Source organism: Carassius carassius, chromosome 29 (assembly GCF_963082965.1).
Source record: "Carassius carassius chromosome 29, fCarCar2.1, whole genome shotgun sequence".
Lineage (NCBI taxonomy): Eukaryota > Metazoa > Chordata > Actinopteri > Cypriniformes > Cyprinidae > Carassius > Carassius carassius.
Window position 1 is genome coordinate 18,261,225 of NC_081783.1, and position 22,345 is coordinate 18,283,569.

General features: G+C 36.8%; 1 protein-coding gene across 2 annotated transcripts in view; it reads right to left on the reverse strand.

The window, feature by feature from the left end:
- LOC132109804 (storkhead-box protein 2-like) overlaps positions 1-20,242 on the reverse strand; it is a 66,118-nt gene extending 45,876 nt beyond the window's left edge. Inside the window, exon 1 of one of the 2 annotated variants that reach the window (XM_059516149.1) lies at positions 19,401-20,043. In XM_059516149.1, the coding sequence (XP_059372132.1) occupies positions 19,401-19,728 (328 nt within the window). In that variant the 5' untranslated portion in view covers positions 19,729-20,043. The other variant, XM_059516151.1, reaches the window with a different exon arrangement.
- Between the last annotated feature and the right edge of the window lie 2,103 nt (positions 20,243-22,345).

Sequence of the window (22,345 nt, forward strand, 5' to 3'; positions counted from 1 at the left end):
AGGAGTCAGCAGTGTTTTGATTTGAGGACGTGGGCAAACGTAAAGAGAACGTCATGGCGTGTGTCCATTGCAAGATAGAGCTGGCATACCACAACTAGGGCCGTATGATTTCCGCGATGCAGAAAACATGGAGGGAATCGTGGAACTCATTCATAAAAATTGAATTTACAGTTTAATGTGGAATAAAAGTCCGGTTAAAGACTATTGTTCAGCCTACTACTACTAAAAAAAAAAAAATCTAACATTTTTTTTTTTAAGGTTTAATCACACAACATTTCTTCCATGTTTTCTTTTACTAGTAAAGTTAAGATTGCTTAATTTTCAATAATTAAAAGATAAATTATTAATAATTTATAAATTAAATTAATGTTTTATGTGTTTAATGTGCATCTCAGAAAATGCTTTATTTAAAACCCCAACTGAATGGCACTTAAATGCACTTAATTCATCCGTCAACTTTATTGTCATTGTTCACAGTACAAGTACAGACAGAAAAACAATGGGTAATAGTTAAATATTTGTCTTTGATGTATGCATTGCATTCTATGCATTTAAAAAATATAAATATTTTTTTTCTAAAAAAGGAAACTTAGTTGTTCATTTTAAGAGACCCAGGAGTCTTATTTTCTCTTGCATAATGAATATTGCACTTTAATTTAATTTACTTTAATGAAGCAAAAACAAATTTTATCCGATTACTCGATTAATCGATGGAATTTTTGGTAGAATACTCGATTACTAAAATATTCGATAGCTACAGCCCTATGTAAAACAATAGAAAAAAAAGCAAAAAAGATTTGCTGACAGTTTCAAAGTTAAGTGTAAGCTACATTCTGTACAATAGCCTAATTGCTGCAGGCTGCTTTACGTTTTTTCTTTATTCACTTTTTTTTTTTTTGCTTTTAATCTGTACTTTTGTTTGTTTGCAGGCATTGTTAAAGGTTTTCAGCTACAAAACATAATGTGTAATGTTCAAGCTTATTGTGTGTAAGCTTGTTCAAAAATGATGGAAACAAATGTTGCTGAAAAATAACGTCTGTCTCAAACTTAATTTAAATAAACAAATATTCGAATATTCGTTTTTTGTGAGCTCAAATATTCGAATGTGATATTTGCGGAAAACTCCCATCCCTACTGTCTCCGCTTCTGTAGGGACAGGTACAGTACGCTCACACAGGAACGCGGCTCTTATTTGTGCGCCAGTACACCAGCTGCGGTTTGCTTCCTGCTATCTGTGCCTCAGACATGTAGCCTTGCACTTTCAGTGCTGTACGGCTGCCCATGTCCTGTGCACAGATTTCGAAATAGTCTTTCACACAAATGACATAGCGAATGATTACAATGTAGTCTGTGCACCCAGGTGCACTTCCGGAAAAATCAGCCAAAAGAATGACCAAAAACCGTCCGATTGCCAATCGTGTATTTTAAGCAAAAGAAACGTCCGGTTCTGATTTATGTCCGGTCAACCGTTGCATCCCTAGTTAGGAACCACTTTAAACACCATTTAAGATACTCTGTGTGTGAGATGTTTGAATTTGGCTCTACGTTTCAACAAACTGTATTTAACAAGGCTGCTCTGTCTTTCTGAGTCGTTTACCTCCGCAGGGCAGATCATTAATCAGAGGGAGGACTCCCTCTCTGTCCGGCCAAATGAGCAGCGAGAAACTAATGTTTTTCCAATAAGCCACAGATCAAAAGGTCACCCATCCACAATAAAGCAGACCATCACCATCTTTCTCATTAATATCAACAATCTATGCCCACGGCTTGCAGCGAACAAACTGGCAGCAGTATTTCCTGAATGGAAACAAAAGGATGAAGGTAACATTTAAAAAAATGGAACAAAAATGTATTTATGAGGAACTAAATGGTGTCTTTTGAGCTTCAGAAATGGTTTGGTTGAGCACTGATGCTTTGCAGGCAGAGGGTGTTGGGTTACACAGCTCTTAATGGAACACTATAGAGTCATGGAGAGCAGAAACCTGCTGAAGGTCAAATGCAACCTTGGCTCACTAGTACAGACTTTGCAGGAGTCTTGGCAAATGTGGTTTATAACTTTCCATGAAGTCTGGACAGTTTTGAGGAAGACAACGCATCCACTGTGGCTAGTTTTATCTATTTGGATATAGAGCATGGCATTAGCAACACTAAAGTCATGGGTTTGATTCCCAGAGAATAAATAGGTTGAATGCAATACAAATCCGCCTTTATCTTTGAGGTTGTCAGAATTTGCATTTAGCATTCTCTGACCAATTGCAACACCAAATGTATTCAACTCAGCCAATAAAAACGTTCCACTGTCTGTACATCATGGCATGACAGTTTCACTGGGAAACCCTCTGCTGTCGTTTCATGCCTTACTAACCTTTAAAGCTTCATTCTTCCATGGCTCTCCAAGTCTGGTAATCTCCGGGCCGGGCCATGGTACCAGTTCACATTATGGGTCTGTTATGGTTCATATTTCTGGTTGTGTTATGTCAGTGATGACAGGAATGAAAGATGAAAATTTCAGATTCAACATGCCATTATGAAAAGCCATCTAAAGTGTCTCTCTTCATTTTCAGACAATGTTATTGGTTTCTGTCAAGCCATTGTCAACTTGTTCCGGTCCTCTCTGTGTGACTGATCCCACACTTATGCTAGGCTGCAGTTTTTTTTTAATCCACGAAGCTCAGAACCCCCCCCCCCACTGCATGAGAAAAACGTGTTCTGAATTATCAACCCTGCCCCCCGCTTTTAAACCATACTGTTTTCCTTCTTTCTCACTCTCTTTTCTCCCAGGATCATCACAATCTCCTTCTCCGTCTTCGCAGCACCCCATACAGTAAGAAACACACCGTTGATTCTCCCACGCCAACAATCTCAAGCACACCTCCATTAGTGAGTGTCAGAAAGTGCTCCTAGCTACACAGACAGCTCTGTTTGCCCATATTTAGGCCTTTCCACCTTCAAAAATACCACAAATCACTCTTACATGTGCCATAGTAATTAAACAATTAAACAAGCTCTTCTCTGACTATAGGAATCAGCGTGTTGAAACGAAGTTGCCTCTTATTTTGCACCAGTCTGAACATGCAATCACAAGTACATCAGGTCTTTGGACTAAGGCTTTCAAAAGCAAAAATGCTCTGAACACAACAGAATTAAAAAAAAGACAATTAACAAGAAAAAATAAAACAAGTTACTGCTATTAGATTATTTTTTGTATAGCTGAATAACTTTCAGCTTAATCCGCAGCTTAAGTCATGAGACATAGTATTGTACTTTTTTGATCCTGGCACTTTTACTCTGCTCCCATGAGAAATGCATGGGCCTATTTCCTTATCTAACCTGTATTCATGTGGCACCCGATTCAGTAGTTCATCAGCTCATTAGTAAAGTGCACATGAGCTGAAATGGGTATATGTCCACTGGTGTGGAAGAAACCAGCTCAATATCACCAAAAACGCCAGCGGTCTGCTGCTTTAAAGAGCATCTGTAAAATGTAGCTACAGCAAGAGTGGTTGTCTTCGGCATGCATTATGATTTTTCTTTTGACAACACTGAAAAACAAAGAAATAATATAAAATAAGACATGAAATAAATAAATAAATAAATAAAATTTTTATATATATATATATATATATATATATATATATATATATTTATTTATTTATATATATATATATATATATATATAAAAACTTTATTTAAATTGCTATTCTGATAAAAAAAGAAAAAAAAAAAAAAAAAAATCACACTCCCATAAACTGCAAAACCCTGCTTACCTTCACACCAGTTGACACATGTAGTGAAATGTGCATGGGAATCTAGAGCTTGATTGAGAAACACTGATCTAGAACCATCTACATTAGTGGCTCTACACAATCTGACCAGAAAGAATCAGCAGTAATGTCTGTTTACAAGAGTCCATGTAAGATGTGGTGTGTATTATGAAGACAAGATGGGAAAAGCATGCTGCTCTTGATTCTACTGACACCGGGTGAATGTTTTGGATTATAAAGTTGGTCCGAGGACATATTTCTGAAAAATGCAGTTTTATTTAAACCGAATGTATTCTTTCCCTCATATATCAAAGTATAAGCCCTTAAAGGGGTCATATCATGGAAAACAAATGTTAATGTTCTTTTGAAATAAATTATTTTTATGTACTATGCAAAATTTACAACTCAAAGTTGCCTCCCTAGTTCATCCAGAACATTTAAGCTACAGGTCACCGAGAAGTCATGACTACTGTGAAGCTACAATGAGTATGTTATTTACTGTTCCTAGTATGTTCCTAATCAGGACCTAAAACTAACAATCTCCCACACCTACAAACGTCCAGCGACTTGAGAAATTTAACCGCCATAAATATTTGTAGCTGCCATGAAACTGTAAATACATTATTTCATACAAAAAAATATGATTTTTATTTACTCAAATTATAAAATTTTAATCGCTAAGGAAATAACACTATAGTATTATATACTACAATATATCATAACTTTAAGCTATAAAATAATTTATTTTCATTTAATTATTACTTTATATAACAACTGTACAATTACAATACTAATTTATGGCTGTCTTTTTTCTTTCAAATGTTAAATCAGAGCTTTTATTTTGGAGAAAAACTGCAGGAAAAAATAAAAAAAACGTTTGAAATGATTGAAAAATGCCTGTTTCTAATTAAAACAGCTTCTAAATCATAACGGTTTACAGTAAGGGAGACCTTTACCAACATTAAAATCACCAGACCAAAAAAAAAAAAAAAGGAGTCTCAAACTAAAAGCATTAATAATTGTACAATATGCAATAGATGTGGATGTTGCATGCAAACTGAATGAGGAGAGCTCTCCATGTGCACGTCCTGAGAGGAAAGAACCGATGCCAAGCTGCTGCCAATGAGGCCAGGCCTCTGGACTCCTCCTGCTGCAGCCTAATTTCAGTAAAAATGAGCAATTATAGCCCTCCATGAAATAAATAGCCAGCGCAGAATGACCTCTGCCAAACCACAACTGCATGGCCTCAGCCCAACCTTAAACCTACAGGAGGAACTTCAACATTCATTAGTTACCTGAGCTGAACGTTCTCACTGTCCTAGACAGTTCTGTGCTTCTCAAGGGATGGCAGACTGATGCGTTTAGAAGTTCTGGATGTGAAATAACATGATCATATTGTACAGATTAAAGAGCAGAGGACTAAAGGTGGTTTCAAATGACATGGTGCTCAAAGTACATTAGAGGTCTGTGATTGTGTTAGTAGGTTTAAAATGCCTTGACCAATTTAAAGCCATTTTTATTTCCCTTAAGTTACTGATAAAATATCAGCCTTTCTTTAAAAATATTTTTGCTACGATGCCTTTAAGACTTACGTATTCTGTTTCTACATGGGCCTTACATTGACCCTTGATGTTTTTTTCTTTCACTCATATACACAATCTACAAACACCCCAAACTCTTTAATCTAATTTTCAGATGATACATGCCCTATATTAAGTCAAGCTGCATACATTAGGACATGACTGTTTCCATTTTCCATGCACAAAAAGCTTCGGAAGACCTTGACACATCACATACATCTTGGCATTCTGACATTTGTTTGGCCATCCCTGAGGAAAACTTTTATCACCCTAAAACCTCACACAAGCGCGATCTTTAATCCTGGTCTACATCTTTCAACAGGCTGGTCTATTACAAAAAAAATGGTTTTAACGAAGAGAAATGAAGCTACCTGGCACATTTTATAACCCCCAAATTAAAATAGAACAATGAGAAGTTACATTTTGCATAAAGAAATAGATTGATTGTTACTGTTAGTTAAAAAATATTCCTGTTGAGTTCTATCATTGTTGTCATTACAGTCAACCTATGCAATAAAATAAGTATTTTACCATTAAAAAAAAGGTTTTCATTACACTCAAAATTTGTTTATATATGAGTACTATAATACAAAGCAATCAATTCACATGCATATAAATAAAGTAATTCTATTTCTGACAGATGAATTAAAGTAGCTACTACATCAAAAATAGAAAAAAAAAGGCGACCGCCAGCTGAACAGCCGCTTCCAGTTTGGACGGCTCTGTTGATTGTAATGGAAGCGATCTAGTTTCACTCGTGTCTGGTGTAGATGCACATAACCAAACTTTTTTGACAGATGCAATCACTCAGGTTTGTTTGTTGTCATCTCCTAGGCTACAGATGCATTTTTGCATTTTAGGCCTATAATAGGCCTGTATATTAGGCCACAGGAATTAAAGGGATACACACCCCAAAAAAAAGAAGACACTTCTGTCCTCCTGCCCTCATGTGATTACAAACCTGAACCTGTGAAAAACTAGCTATTTTTAAGAATGTTGGGGACCAAACAACTTTGGAGCCCATTATTGTTCCACAGATGAAAGAAAGAAATGAGGGCTGATAAATGATAACAGAATTTCTGTTTTTGGGCGGAATATCCCAAAAATTTTGGCTCAAGGCCAAAACAAAATTCATAAAGCAAAAACTGATTTAAGTGTCAGAATTAAGGATTTAACTGCTAACATATGAAGGCTTGCATCTATCCAATTCAAAACAGATTATCATTTATATCATCATTTGTCATCATTTACTCTCTCTCATGTTGTTCCAAACCTGTTTGAAGTTCTTCATTCTGCTGAACACAAAAGATGAGATTTTGAAGAATGTTGTTGGTAATCAAACAACTGATGGTAGCCATTGACTTCCATGGTATTTCTTAAGTAACTCGTACAGGTTTTAAGAGTGATTTAATGATGACAGAACTTAAATTTTTGGGTGAACTATCCTTTGAATTGTCTTGAAAATAATGTCATAATGCAAAAAAAGTAATAACAGTACTATAATAATAGGAAAGAAATTGACATAATTGACCCCTCTATGGCATGTTCTACAGAGATTTTGTTGAGGCATCTTTTTTTTTGCCATTTTACCCGTTAGTATAAACATTACAGCAGTCCTAAAAAAAAAAAAAGAGATCAATAGCTGTGAAAGTGGTAGTGAACTCCGTTCGAACTCTGGCTCAGAGGCGGCACTGAATTAATGCAACTAGGTCGCCCGCACTTCAGTCAGGAAGCCTGTCACCGAGCGAGGGCCTGTGCGCTCCTCGCTGCTTCATTAGGGAGCACAGTGCAGCTGTTTCAAACAGAATCCATCATGTGAAGTAGATTGAAATCCAAGCTATTAAAGGGAAACCCCTCTGCTCTTCAAAGGCAGCGGGAACAAGCAGGAACAGATATCTCTATTGCCCCCCTGCCATTCCACAGCCGTGAGATGACCGCTACATCTTTGTTGAGTTGCACGCTCCTAATCAACACCATAGAATCGATGCATTCTAGCTTCGAACATACAGAGCCCTACTTTCATGGTCTGATTGTAAAGCGATTTGGTCCAAAACCTCTCCATGGCACCGTGGTGTTAAGTTAAGCACTTGGCTGGCATTAATATATGCCGTGTCTCTCTGAGGGCTCCGTAGTGCTTCTCGCCAAGGCTAATCATGGTTTAGCAATGAGCGCAGCGGCAAAATTTTTATCGCAGAGGTCTTAATGAGAGCACCATACGTTTGGCGAGGCCAATTTGAGTTGTGTCCAAAAAAAATGTAACGAAAAAGTCCTGCCTTTCTCTTGAATTGTTCATCAACAGTCAGAATCGTCTGAGATATGGTACTTTGAAATGTCCACTGCTTTCATTCAACTCTGTTTCCACAGCGGTGAAGCACATGGGCACTGGCTCGTAGCCCAGAGAGGAAACTTCATCATGATTTGAGCAATATAATATTTGAGTAATTTATTCCCGGGGTCCAGGGCCAGACTCGCATCCAGGGTTGATTTAGGAGTCCCTGCTTTGTTATAACTCACGGCAGACATTCTGGAATAGGGCAATTTCAGCTCAGCTGTGTGTAGTTTGGAAACACACTATCATGGCAGAATAGAATAAAATTAAAAGAAAATAAAACCTTTTTTAGGCTCCGATTAAAATAAAACACGGCTCAGTTTCATAAAAATACAGTTTAGACATGAGCAAATGCTTAAAAAGTGAGAAATTGTTTTATATCACCTAAAATGGGCTTCACGAAGCAATAGCAGAGGCATATATATCTTCATTACGTGTTAGACTTGACAGAATATTTTAGGAATTAAAGGAATAGTTCATCCTAAAATGAACATTTTGTCATCATTTACTCACCCTCGTGTTGTTTTGACCATGTATTATTTTCTTTCTTCAAAGAAACGCACAATGTTGTATGGTTGATGTATGGTTTGTTAAGATCAGACAATAGAAGTGAAGTGAAGTGACATTCAGCCAAGTATGGTGACCCATACTCAGAATTTGTGCTCTGCATTTAACCCATCCGAAATGCACACACACAGAGCAGTGAACACACACACACACTGTGAGCACACACCCGAAGCAGTGGGCAGCCATTTATGCTGCGGCGCCCGGGGAGCAGTTGGGGGTTCGATGCCTTGCTCAAGGGCACCTAAGTCGTGGTATTGAGGGTGGAGAGAGAACTGTACATGCACTCCCCCCACCCACAATTCCTGCCGGCCCGGGACTCGAACTCACAACCTTTCGATTGGGAGTCCGACTCTCTAACCATTAGGCCACGACTTCCCCCAATATATGGCCAATATACAGCAATTTGAAAATGATCTTTACTTAATATCCTAATGATTTTTGGCATAAAAGAAAAATGTATAATTTTGACTATGTTTTTTTTTACTATTACTAAAAGTTTACCCCAGCGACTTAAGACTTAATGTTTGTGGTCCAGGGTCACATATGCTGATTTGCTGCTCAAGTAACATCTTTTATTATTATTACCAATGTTGAAAATAGTTATGCTGCTTCATAGTTTTGTGGAAATAATGATTTAGTATTCGATTAATAGAAAATATTTTAAAATAAATATTTTGAAACATGCCTAACTGTCATTTTTGATTAATTTACTGCATCTTACTAAAAAAAAAGAATTACTGACCCAAAACATGGTATTGGTATGGTATTGTACATTTTTACACTATTTTTTTATTTTTTACATATAGCTGTACAAGTCGTACGGACAATTTTCAATCTTTTTTATTTTTTAAGATCATCTTCGCTCTTTTTATAGAAAAGAGAAGCTTAGATAAGCTGCCTAACATAGACAATGTAGAGTTTGAATGACAAGAAGGTGAATAAATGTGCATTATTTTGACCAAGCTACTCATTTTCTGCATTGTTTCTTATTCAGGTGATGGATGATGAGAGATTTGCCAACACCCTGCAGCAAACTGGCAACCAGAACATTTAAAATGGTTGCAATCAATGCTTTAATCAGCTATAATAACAAGCCATCTCTCTCACACACACACATATGGTTTTCCAACAAGCTGGAAAGCTTTTCATATACATTATTTGATTTAATAAGGGTACGAATCCAGGCTACAGATTCAATCATTGTTGTGATAGTCATTAGTGTATAATTATCATTATCAAAAGACTCCTTATTCAGGCACAAAATTGCAGGAATAATGAAAACCTGATGATTTTGTCCTCACTCACTGAAGAAGTGATTTAGTACTCACAACTTTCGAGTGCCGTCTAACCGGCTGAATTATGTTAGTCTATGAATTTTATGAGGCATGGCGGATATTTTCTTGGAAACTGTTAAATGCTGTATCCAGACATTTGAAAGCCCTAGACAGACTACAGAAACAAGTAGCATTTGAAATGTTTGAAATATGTCATCTTAAAGAATGAAATGTTATGAATAAGAATTCTGCCTTCAGTAAAAAAAATAAAATAAAAATAAAAAGACGACTAATGATTTTCGCCTTGCAGCTGACAGCTATATCTAGAGACCAGTGAGCAACACCTTAGCAAGCACCCATATCACCCTGTATATGCCCTAGTGTTGGGCGATATGGTCATTTTTCAGATCGTCATATCGTCAGCCTATGAGATCGACGATAAACGATATTATCGTGGATGGGTGGAGCTAGAGAGAGACTCTTTGTCCTTGTCAAATCATAACTATTGAGTGTTTTAAACCGCGCAGGTGCGCGAGAGAGGCCTATGGAATCACCAATAATCGAAAAAATATACTTTCAAACATACTGATAAACTAACGTTAAATATAAAAATACTGTATTTAAAACAGCTAGTTCATACATAGTCGGACGCAACTGTCATATCGCGCGTCCGCATCTGCGCAGGGAAGTTATCAGTCTAAATGTTCTGCAAAATCAGTCAACGGTGAAAATCAATAGTAGATTTCATTTAGAGTCCAGCAGTTTAACACTACTATTGGGCATAAACGAACACGTTAAATATAAAGTATTTAAAACAGGTAAGTTCATATATTTGGAGTAAGTTGAGTTGAACTGATGCCATCAGTCATACAGCGCTCTGGACCGCGCGCCTCATGACGAGTCTGACGCACCGCCACAGAAACAAGAATGAGATGCATTCTAACATAACTGGCATTAAACTCAGTTAGTGAGGGCTCGTTTAATATATTACACATATAAAGGCCGTTCAGATTACTTGTTAAAGTTCAATGAAATACCTTTTATCTGCAGACCATGTACGTCTGTTTGTGGATGGAGACTTTGTAACGGCCGAAACTATGTATTTTGCATGCATCATATTATAGTGCGGAGTGCATGAAAATAATAACTAGGCGGCAGATTGAATTTATTATCCATAGTGGTTCTCACGTACTCCTAAGTCATCACCACATAGTGCGTGTTATAAGTTAAGTGATCAGTCTTTAAGAGAAGGACTACGTGAGAACCACTATGGATGATAAATTCGCTCTGCCGCCTTGTTAATTATTTTGTCTTTACTTTATTTGTGACGCCAAGAAAGAGTTAATCTCTCATGTTTGAGAAGAGCGCGTTGCAGTGTAGCAGCCATTAAATGTGTGGGACACCAACTCCTCGTTTTCTATCTCTTTCATTTTATGGATTTATGAGTTATCCGAGTCAAAGCGGACAATTTCAGTGACTATACAGGCTCTAATCCTCCTGCGCTCGCGCGCGCTGTGTATGTGTGTATGTGTGTGTGTGTGTGTGTGTGTGTGTGAAATGCGGTGCTGAAGTGAAATAACTGGGCAGTTTGATAGCCGAATTATAATAAGCAGCCTAATAAAAATAAAAATAATAGTTATTATTATAATCTAATACATTAATAGGAAAATGAGCCTAATATCGTCTTGATTATCGACAGAGAAATCTGCTTATGTCGATATCTCTGACGATCGTCGATACACGATACTATCGCCTATCGGCACAACCCTAATATGCCCCACACAGAATGTACAAATCTACCTCTGATTACAGCAATAAATGCTATGCTGAGCCCCTACTCTTGTCAAGAAAGCATCTAAACCTCCAAATTTGGAGACCACCCTGAACTTCTAGGATAGAACAAGAAGCGAGGACATTCAAAGTGAGTGAAAGCCAATGTGTGAGTGAATGTCATCTGGCCCTTCTGAGCAGCCCATTCATAACTTCAGGTCACAAGGTAAAAGAAAACAAAGAAATCTGAGCCAAGAATTGAAAGCTTTGTTTTTCTTCTGTGAGAGAAGACCTGGGATTGAGTTCCGGAATCATTTGGCCAGTGTCCCCTGTTCCACAGTTGCCATAGCGCCCACAGGATGTCTTCCAGATGACATAAGAACTCAATGGAAGCCACTGGAGCGATGCTGCAATGAAAGGCATGTGTGTTGAAGGACTAGGCCATAAAGAAAATATTCATGAAGTATTAGTGCTGATTTTGGTGGTGAAATGAATTATGCTGCTTTATACCATTTCTTTCTTGTAAAGACTCTCAGATTAGATTAGTCTAGCAGTACAAAACTTTCTTGCCTCAAAAGAATTGTTACGTCAATGTGAATCAGTTCAAATGGTCCATTTAAGTGAATCAGTTCTAGGCATTATTTTATAATAAACTCTTGAATGGTAGTGTATACATATATTTTAACAAAAGGGTCAGTAAATTTACATGCATTAAAAAATGTACAGACAGTAAACTTAAAAAGATAGTTTATATTAAAGTTTTACAGCTATTTTTAATAAAAAATATTTTACTAGGTTATTTTATTAGTGAATATACATAAAGGATTACATATTTTTTATCCTGTGTAAATGTAGTGCTTTTAGTGTAAATATATATTTCTTTTTTTTATTATTAAAAAAATTTAATATTTTAAATTGTATTTTAGTTCTTACATCATCTAATTTTAAACTGATTTTGATTGGCACCAGAAAAAAATAAAGTTTCCCTATATGGCAATTCAGGGCAAACAGGCTACATATTAAAATTCATCATGATAAAATATTCAAAAGGATGAAAATATTCTGCTCTAAAGCCACGTTATTGAAAACAAAACAATTTCAACAAGTCTTACATTAAAAAGTGGTCAGCTGTAGTAACTGATTATATGGAATCTGGATTACGTAAAATGATTCCAAAAATGTAATACCTGTAAATGCATTATTTTACATTTTAAAATGCTCACAATCAGATTACAGTTACGGTTTTATGAATTACATGATTACAAATTTCTCACACATCAACAGCAAATGATTTATTATTTAACGATTATTCCCAATTCTTCTTTTTTTATCTTATCAAATTTTCCTTTCTAAAACGTACTAGTGTGTGTCATATTGTTAAGCTTTGAATACATACAATATAGAATGGCCATGTAAATTAATTTCTGCCCGGTACTTCTGAATCTAAGGGGATAAAAGCACCTCAGTTTTAATAAATTAACAACATTCATGTTCAAAGTTCTCTGATGTCAGTTAATGGTCACAGAGACATGCAGGTAAACCAATAAAATATTTCAAATTGTATTTAATTTATTCATTTTAATTTTACATTTTTATAATTTGATTAAATAATCTTTTCATGAACTCAAACCCTCTGCAGTTCTTTCATTCACCCATGTTTGGGAGAAATGCATTTCATGATGTTGATAACAGAGAATGGAATAGGTTTTATTATCTTTGCTTTTTATAACAATAATAATCCCATTCAAATCTATAATAGTTAGGTCAAATGTAATCCAAAAGTAGTCAGAATACATTACCTAAAATGAGTAATCTAGATTACATTACTGACCACAATTTTTAGCATGTATGTAATTTGTAATCAGTAACAGACTACAATGTGATGTGTAGAGACCAAGTGAATCAACATGTAACGCATTAGTCTTTAATAACATATTTCATACATGGTCTGACATCACACAATGACTTCTAAATATCAAGTTCCCTGCATCTTTAAAGTTCGCAATTGTATTAAACTTTGCTTTAATACTTTGACCGGAACTAAATGCATTTGTAAAGACTCCAGTAAAAACTAAAAACAGACCTGTCTTTATGAATGTCTAAAGTGCCATTTTCTAATCAAGTTCATTCAAAACACATTGTTCTTTGGTGTCTAAGAGACTTTGATGTTGCCTGCACATGTTCTCCAGATAATTTGCCTGAATATCAGTTACAAAAATACCAAACTACACCAATGTACTGATTAACCCAACAGGACAACCAACTTTCACACAGCTGATTTATATGTCATCTCTTCTGCTGGAATTGGGTCACACTGGACTGTTATCGATTATCTATACTATTAATCAAACGAGAGACAGACTCAGTGAATATGGAAAGCAAATATGCATGCACAAACTGTGAGGATTGAACATACAGGAGTGGATGTTTTGTTTGTGAAGAGTACAAAATGTCTAAAATAGGACAACCATTTGCAAGTACTGAACTGTGAAATGATTATGAATATGATATATACCATGTCAATACCACCGCATGTTTTAGCAAATGGAAAGAGGAAGGAGACAATTAAAGAAAATAGAAATAAAAAAACAAAATGCAAATGCTTACTGGTACTGATGTGTCACTCTTGGCATTATACTGTGAAAAGCATCACGCCAACAGTGGACTAAAGAACTATTATTTCTTTCAAACACTATGCACAATCAAGAGTCCCTTAGTCTAAACACTGATAATGAATTGCTTTCTGACTCTGCCCTCTAGTGGGGAGAAGCAGTCCATCACCACAAGACACAGCAACATGTGAATTACACCAGCAGGGTCTTTCCTGGATATATAATATATAGTCTTGATAATGAAGATTGACACTGTTATGATGTCATAATGACCTCACTGCTCACTAGCATTAAATTACCTGAAAACTTAATTTTACAAGCATTGGCTCCATGAGGTTTAGAGCCGGAGGATGTTCAATATTGTCCAAATATATGCTCGGCTAGAGGAATGATTTCACCCTTACATGAAGCCTCTTAGGTAAATCTCAAGGCATTACAATGTATGCAATCACAGGATGTGTTAGATTGCCATGAGTAAGGCGGATTTAGATTAGTGTGCAAAGCACTTGATGAATCTTCTCAGTACTGCACCAGCAGGAGGAGCCATGCACAATGCCGCTCAAAGCTTTTGATCCGTCTTAAGTGGATGAGATGAAGATGACCTCACCGCTGGGACTACCAGACACCACAGGACCGCTCTGGTATGTCTCAGCTTCATGACGGCCCATTGAGTCATCACAAGCACTACCTCTCTAGCAAGTTTGAGTCGCCTTGGAATTATCCAATGAGGATGATTTTAAAGCTAGTATAACACCATTTACTAGTATTAACTCAGTTATGGATTTACAGCCTAATCCGCAGTTATTCGCCTAAATGAAGCCTGTCAAAATCTTTGTTATAAAATATCATTATGTTCATATCATGCCATCTTTAAAGCAATCTGACCAACAAAAACACACTGAGTCAAGAGTGCAAGCATTGCCAAACACGATCTCTCCATGAGTTTATGACTCTTTACTTGTGAAAACGTGGTAATATCCACCCCCGACAAACCAGGCACTTTGGAATGTGTCCGACTGGAGTTAGTCATCCATAAATCACCAACTAGATGGCATACTGGTATAATTACTGCAGCCCGCATCTAGACCACATCTGAAAAGATGCCAATCAACAACAGTTGCCATGTCAATACAAGCCAAACAGAAAAGAACTGCATGAGAATGAGTCGAATCTCTCGTCCTTACAAGTGGACCGTTCACTGATCTTAAAATCACTGAGCCCGAGGTGTCAATATCATAAAAATTGTCAAATACATGTCTGAGTCGTATTTCATCCAAAAATCAAAAGAAAGAAATAAGAAACTACATTTTGTTTAAAGATATTGAAGCCTGTTTTACGGTCTTTAAGATTTGTTCGCACCTTGACTTTCACAGCATTTATTTTTTAAATTGTAACATATATACTGTACGCTTTATGTTTATGTTTCTCATGACTTTTTCGGTCCGAAAAAACTAGCTTTCCTCACAAAACTAAAATGTAAGAACATTTCATAAAAAAACATGGGTGAATTTTGAACGACTTTAAATACATGTTCTGAATAATAAGTTTGGATACATAATTTTGGTCCTAATAATAGTTTTTTTTTAATATTTCATATCTCCAATTTTAGACAGATGCTGCATCACAGTAAAAAAAAAAGTGTAAATTAAATGTTTCCTTTATGCAAAAATCCAATAAATAAAACAAAATACTAACTATTACTAACTACAATTGCTTAGTACTAAGAAAAAAAAATTATATATAACAAAACAAAAAAATATATATTTTGAAATAAAATGTAAGAGATTCACAACTAAAAGCATGAGGTAATTGCATCAGCACCTTAATTACTCTGTGATTGGCTCAAACTCTTTGACAGCAGACTGCTTACGTCAGAGTCCTAACCTTGCACACGCTTTTAAAACATTAATCTTTTTGGCTTTGCACACACTGCATCAATATGGAAAATGCAGGTCAATGGTCAAATTTCTTACATCTCTAAACTAAATGTTTCATTTACAATAATGCTGTATTTTTGCATGTGTGGATATACTGTAGATGTATTGGAGGAAAAGCTAATTACATTTTGGAACATAGGCTGAGAAAGGTTTGCTCGAGTTTACTCTAAGTGTAGGTCACAAGTTAAAAGCAATGCATAACAGCGCTGACGAAATGTATACAGCTAAATGTTGCTCTCATTCTGTTCCGAGTGGGTTTCTAGTTTCTCTTATAATTACGGAGCTCAGGATTTCACTGCAATAAAAAGGTCTTGGATCATTGCACAGGAAACTCTCAAACCGGGGTGAGATTTATGAGCAGTATAGTCAGTTGAGGGCATGGCCTTCTCTCTCCTCCCCGGAATCAGCCTGTACACACACACACACCTGAGAGAGCTGACTGGAAACAATGCACACAGGTGAGACCACACAACCCTCATTCCTGCACACATTTTTCAAACACAAACACATAGACTCAATCAATGTTGTTAAGGCATGCTTGCCTGAGTCACAGTATAATTTGCCAAAAGTAAATTTTGTAATTTAACAGCTGCTGTTTAGAAAGTGCATAATCTGCATAACTGTACAGCACAACCTAATATTATCTGAGCTTATGTTTTCATATTTAACACTGGCTTTCACTTCATGAGGGAACAAAGAATGCTAACACCCACCTGTTTTCAACACTTCAGACTCAAAGTATGATGCAAAGGAACAGACAGATGTTTTTATTCTGTGTGGTTGTCAGGGTGTTTCTAGGAGGATCTGGTCTGGGTTGTTGCTAGAAGGTTACCAGACCAAGTCTCTGTGATAGTTTTATCAATAGCACATCTATTATCAATTTAAAGTATTTTTTTTTCCCTAAAATGTATCTTGAAGATGCCGCATCAAGTTAATAATCATAATTCAACTTTTAAATCTGTCTTAAGACCATTATATTCTCATTCTACTTTGACAAGCTATTTTTATATTACAAGAACAGAACCTATTCAAACACACCTAAAGCCCAAAATAAAGGCTTACTTCATTTTTAGGGATGCACCGAATTTTCGGCCTGAAAATGAAACTGGTAAAATGATGCTACCCACTCTAGGGCGATTAATCGCATTCAAAAAAAAAAAAAAACAGTTTATGGTTACATACCGTGTGTGTGTGTGTACTGTGTATATTATGTATACATAAATACACATATGTATACATTATATAATTGTTATATATATATATATATATATATATATACACACACTTGCATATAATTTATATTACCGGTGTATATAAATATAATTTTTTATATATAATTCCAAATTTTTTTCCTTAATATATAGATGTGTGTGTATTTATATATACATAATAAATATACATCGTAAACACACACACAAAATGTAAACAACGTTTTATTTTGAATGTGATTAATCGCGGTTAATCGTTTTGACAAGCAGCGCAAAATATGATTGTGGTTTGGCGCAGCTTGTCAGTGAACAACGGCTCTGTGTAGTTAATGTTGCTCCATGTGAAATCACACACGTGTAGAGATTTACCGCTGATTACAGAACCACCTTTACTGACAAGATGCGCGTTAAATATCGCATGCGATTTATCGTGCACCCCTACTCATTACTTATCACACTTTCTGAACTTTTCTTGTCTCAAACTCTGTAATATCAAAATGAACTATATTGTGAAGTAAACATGCAAAGAATGTCTCTGTCCATCAATAGAGGGTTTTTCCTCTACAACTCAGCTGTTCCGCAAGACATGTCAAATACAAAGAGACGGATACAGCCTAGCTTTTTCTCCTGCAAAAAGAAGGGGGGAGAGAGAGAGAGATATGCAAGTAGAGTAGGATAGAAGAAAGAAAACCCTGATGCCTACAGCGACACTCCTCAAAAACCTGCTGTTTGTCAAGGACCTTTCCTCATTCCTTCACTACACTAAGAACATGCCACAATACACAGACCTGTCCCATAATCTACAGTGCTGCAGTAACAGTAATAGCTACAGATAAAGAGTGCTGCTGTCCTCAGTGTGTGTCCATGGGGCTGAATATGGGACAGCAGTTTTCTGCACTAATTATTCTGAATAATGAAGCCAAACGTCACAGGTCTTGAGTATATTAGCTTCATTCAGAACTTCAAAACTCAGAATATCTTCAAGGAGACAATGCTAGTTGTTAAGACTAGACATGTACTATAATTCTCACAATGTGCAATAGCTCCAGCACTTAAGGAAAGGCCTGTTCCTTTAAGAGAAGAACAAACACATGCATCCTCTGCCTTAATGATCAAAAGAAGGTTTCGGGTTACAGTGATCAAATTCCTCAATATCTCACAGCTGAAGACAAAGGCTGAGTCTGAAACCTGAAAAACGCTGCGTATGTAGGGAGTATGTGACCATCAATGCACATCTGAATGAAATCAATAACCATTTCTACAGAGAATTGCAGTACTTAAATGTATGCTTGCTTATTTAAGGGTCATTTGAGTTTTTTTGGAGATCATTGGAGTTGACATTATAGCCTTGTCAGTCGTTGAACCACGTTTTTTCTTACAAAAGCATGAAATCATTGACTGTACAGAAAAACAGCAGCCTCGATGTTTAGACACAGCCAAAAACCCTTCAAATGTTGATCACAGAACAAGCAAGCAGAAGCAAATAATGTTTTCTAAAACAAATTAAATATTTGTTCTAAAAATGGTTGCATATGAAGAAAGTGTCAACTCAAAAGTACAATTAAATATAAACATCAGGTCAGTCATATTCCTGGAGATCTTCCATCATGAAAAGTTTAGAGCTCAGCTAGAAATACAACTTCAACATTTATTTACTAAACAAATATTCATATACTATAGTATGTACATGGTGTTCATGAGCAACGAGAACTATAAAATTACTATAGTAAATAAAAAAAAACATGGCACTACCATTGTACCTATTCAAAAAGTACATAATACCATAGTAAATAATGAATGTCATTTTCAAATACAATGGTATTTGCATGGAGCTGCAAGGTACTTCAAAGAAAACTATAAATTATCGTGGCACATATATCCAAAAACCATGTTATCATCATCATGGTTTATTTCCAAAAACCATAACACCATGTCAAAAACATCATAGTAATACAAAGCTACTTTGATATATATACCATAGCAAATGATTGTAAGATTCAAAGACCGCAATATTTGCATGGCGCAGCAAGGTACTTCAAAGATCACCATAAAATGACCATGCCACATATCCAAAGAAGTTATGACACTGCCGTGGTGCTTGTCCAAGACACCTAATAATAAATCACATCACAGTCAGATATATACCGTGGCACTAAATGATTAACATATTCATACAGCATGACAGGCCAAAACAGCGGCGTGAAATTATCACAGAACATGTCCAAAAACCAGTGGCCCTACCCTGGTGCCATGCTCAAAACCATGGAAATACCATGGATCTCCAGGAGCCAGACTGACCACTAATGAAGTCCTCATCCTTGCATAAACATCATATATGCAGCACATAGATGATTCTTACCGAGGTATTTGATGTCGAAGCCCTGCGGGGGTTTGAGGGTCCTCCTCATCCAAGCCTCCCTCAACACCTCCAGGTGATCCTCCTTCCCCTGGATCAGCAACACATGCTCGTCTATCCAGCCCAGGAAGAAGGTCTCGGCTATGGCATCGGCCACCATCTTATTCCAGAAATATTTCATGTTCAGGGATTTGAAGTCGGCGAATATCTCGTAGCCGGTGTGATGTTGTGGCGGCTCCTCGCTCTCCGTCACTCCGGGCGCGTCCTCCGCCACGACGCGCGACAGCACGATGGCCAGAGAGTGCGGCGCGATCTGCAGGAAAGGCTCCATTGCTCTCCTTGAAGATGCTTCGTTAGACTCGACGCATTCCACGCGCGTGGAAGCGCAAATAAGGCGATGGATGGATGGATTGATTGATTGATTGAGCGCGCGCCCGCAACCAAACAAAGAGCGCGTTTGCGCGTTAGTTCATTTGACCTGCCTGTCTGCAGTTATTGTAATAAAAGAACATTATGGTGATATAGAAAGGAATAAGATCATTATTATTCCAAACAAAGGCTCTGGTGGATGCGGAATGTCATTTTAAGGGTAAAATACGCAGTTGATCATGTTATTCTCCGCTGAAATCGCCGCATATTATCCATTCCTCACCTTGATCAGAGACAACGACGTGAAGATAATGACATCCTCGTCCAGCAGGCATTCGGGATAGAGAAAAACATTATCTTAACGTCCTTGGATGAAAAATATGCTCGCGTCGAAAGCAAGAATGAGAATTCTCGTCTTATTTTTTCCCTAGTCGAGATACGGTGAGGCCGGTGCGTGACGATGCTTGTGTGGTTTACGGTGTGTAAAGCAGGTTATTACCTTGAAGCTCCCGCAGCTCTGATAGCGATGCCCTCTAACGGCGGAGGGGAGGCGGTGCAGGCGCAATCTTTATTTTTGCAGGCGCAAAAATAAAGATGCTCTGTATTTACTCACCTCCATATCGTTCCAGACCCGTTTTGTTTTTTTGTTTTTTTCGTTCAGCGAAACACAGAATAACGAAGTTTAAAGAATGTATTTTTAATATAGTGGCAATGAGCAGTCTGTGAGATACAGCCTGAAATCACCACTCGACAAGTGCGACATATTCCAAACTGTCTGAAGTCATATGATAGTTTTGCTTGAAAAACGGACTGAAATTAAACTGTTAGTCATTAAATATTCTCCTTTCAGATATCCGTTATTGACTGTTAGCTGTCAGTGTTTTAAACTCGAGATCCGAATCATTTGCGAACCGATTCACCGGCTCCATGCATGCGTTTTAACCCTTGTGGATTGTTCAAATTCACTACCCTTTCGGTATGTTCGGGATGGGAATATCCACTCAGTTAAACTGCTGTAAAAATTTATCAGATTCATTTTTTTTTCTTTTTTTTGCATAAATCTGTTAATCAACTTCAGTCCTGATCAAAACTACCAAATGTTTTTTTAAAAAATCCAAGATTTTAACTCTTTAATTGCCAAGTTAATAAATGATGTCACTGATTTGGGGGAATCTTGGCATTTTTTTAAACATTTGGTAGTTTTGATCAGGACTGAGGTTGATTAATAGATTTATGCAAAAAAATTGAAAAAAATATTTATTTGATACATTTTTACAGCAGTTTAATTTAGTGGATGTTTTCATCCACGAACATACCGAAAGGGTAGTGAATTTGCCCACAGTGTACCGTTGAGTTTTTAAAAAATTTCTAAATATGGGTCAAAATAAGATTTGTCACCAAAAATCATTCCACATTAGCTCAAACACAGAGAAAGTTGTGGCGAAAATAAGACTCAACTTTACCCCCTAGTGGACGAAAACGTCCCCAACAACACATAAGGGTTAATCGCTCTTTGAAGTGATTGTGCACAGTTATTTCGAAGTTCAGATCACTTGACAAAACAAGTTTATATGTGTTATTATGTGTGTTTTAACATGCATATATGCGTTTTAACAGCTTGTATTAGCTACGTGAAACATAACAAAACCACTCACCTATCAAGAAGAAACAAAGCAACCCGATAGCAGGACTTCCCGCTCCTTGAGTTCTTACCAGCGCTTGAAAGCTGATCAGATATTTACACCGGTCTTATTCCTTGCCTTATCGTAAGCCTTCTTTTGTTCCGCATACATTTTCCTCTTTTGTTTTTTATCCGCCATCTCTATCTATCTGTCGTTGCTAGGCTTGGCTAATGTCCTTCCTGTGCACTGAGCACTCTCTCTCGTCCCCATCATGTGTAGACACACCCCTTACTGCTGATTGGCTAGTTTGTTTTGGTACTAGCCCTACTTTTTGAAAAAATACATACCCCACCTTTAATGGATATCCTATATAAACAGACTCTGATGCATAAACTCTTATGATCAAACATAGCTTTCATCTTTACTGTGTTATATATTTATTAAAATTATTTATTTTTATTGCATCCCACTCACCATCAGAAATTATTCTATTACAATTGGAAAGAAAAAAAATCCAGATATCCTTACAAATTTTTCAATTCAATTACAATATCCAGACTAAAGAGAATCACTGTTACTACCCCATGATATCTATTACAGCAAGAAGAGGCAGGGAGGACAGTTTGGCGATTTTGTTCTTTTTTTTTTTTTTTACTCAGGCTCAGACATGTAAACATGTCTCTGCTGTGCTATTTGCTTCTCCTGTTTCAAAATAGCCACAGGTGGTATGTAATTTAATGCTTTAGTATGAAGACGGTGAGCATGTTGCTAACCTACAAGAGGATGTTAAACTTGCCTGCTATCTCCACAACAGTTCTTTTTCTAGCTTCTCTCAGACGCGAGCAACTGCAGAAGCTACTATAACACCACCTGCCCCACCTATATCAGTCAGGTCGACACCTGGTTGTGACGAGTCTGAGGGTTGCATCACTTCTCAGCCATTATGTCAACAGCCAT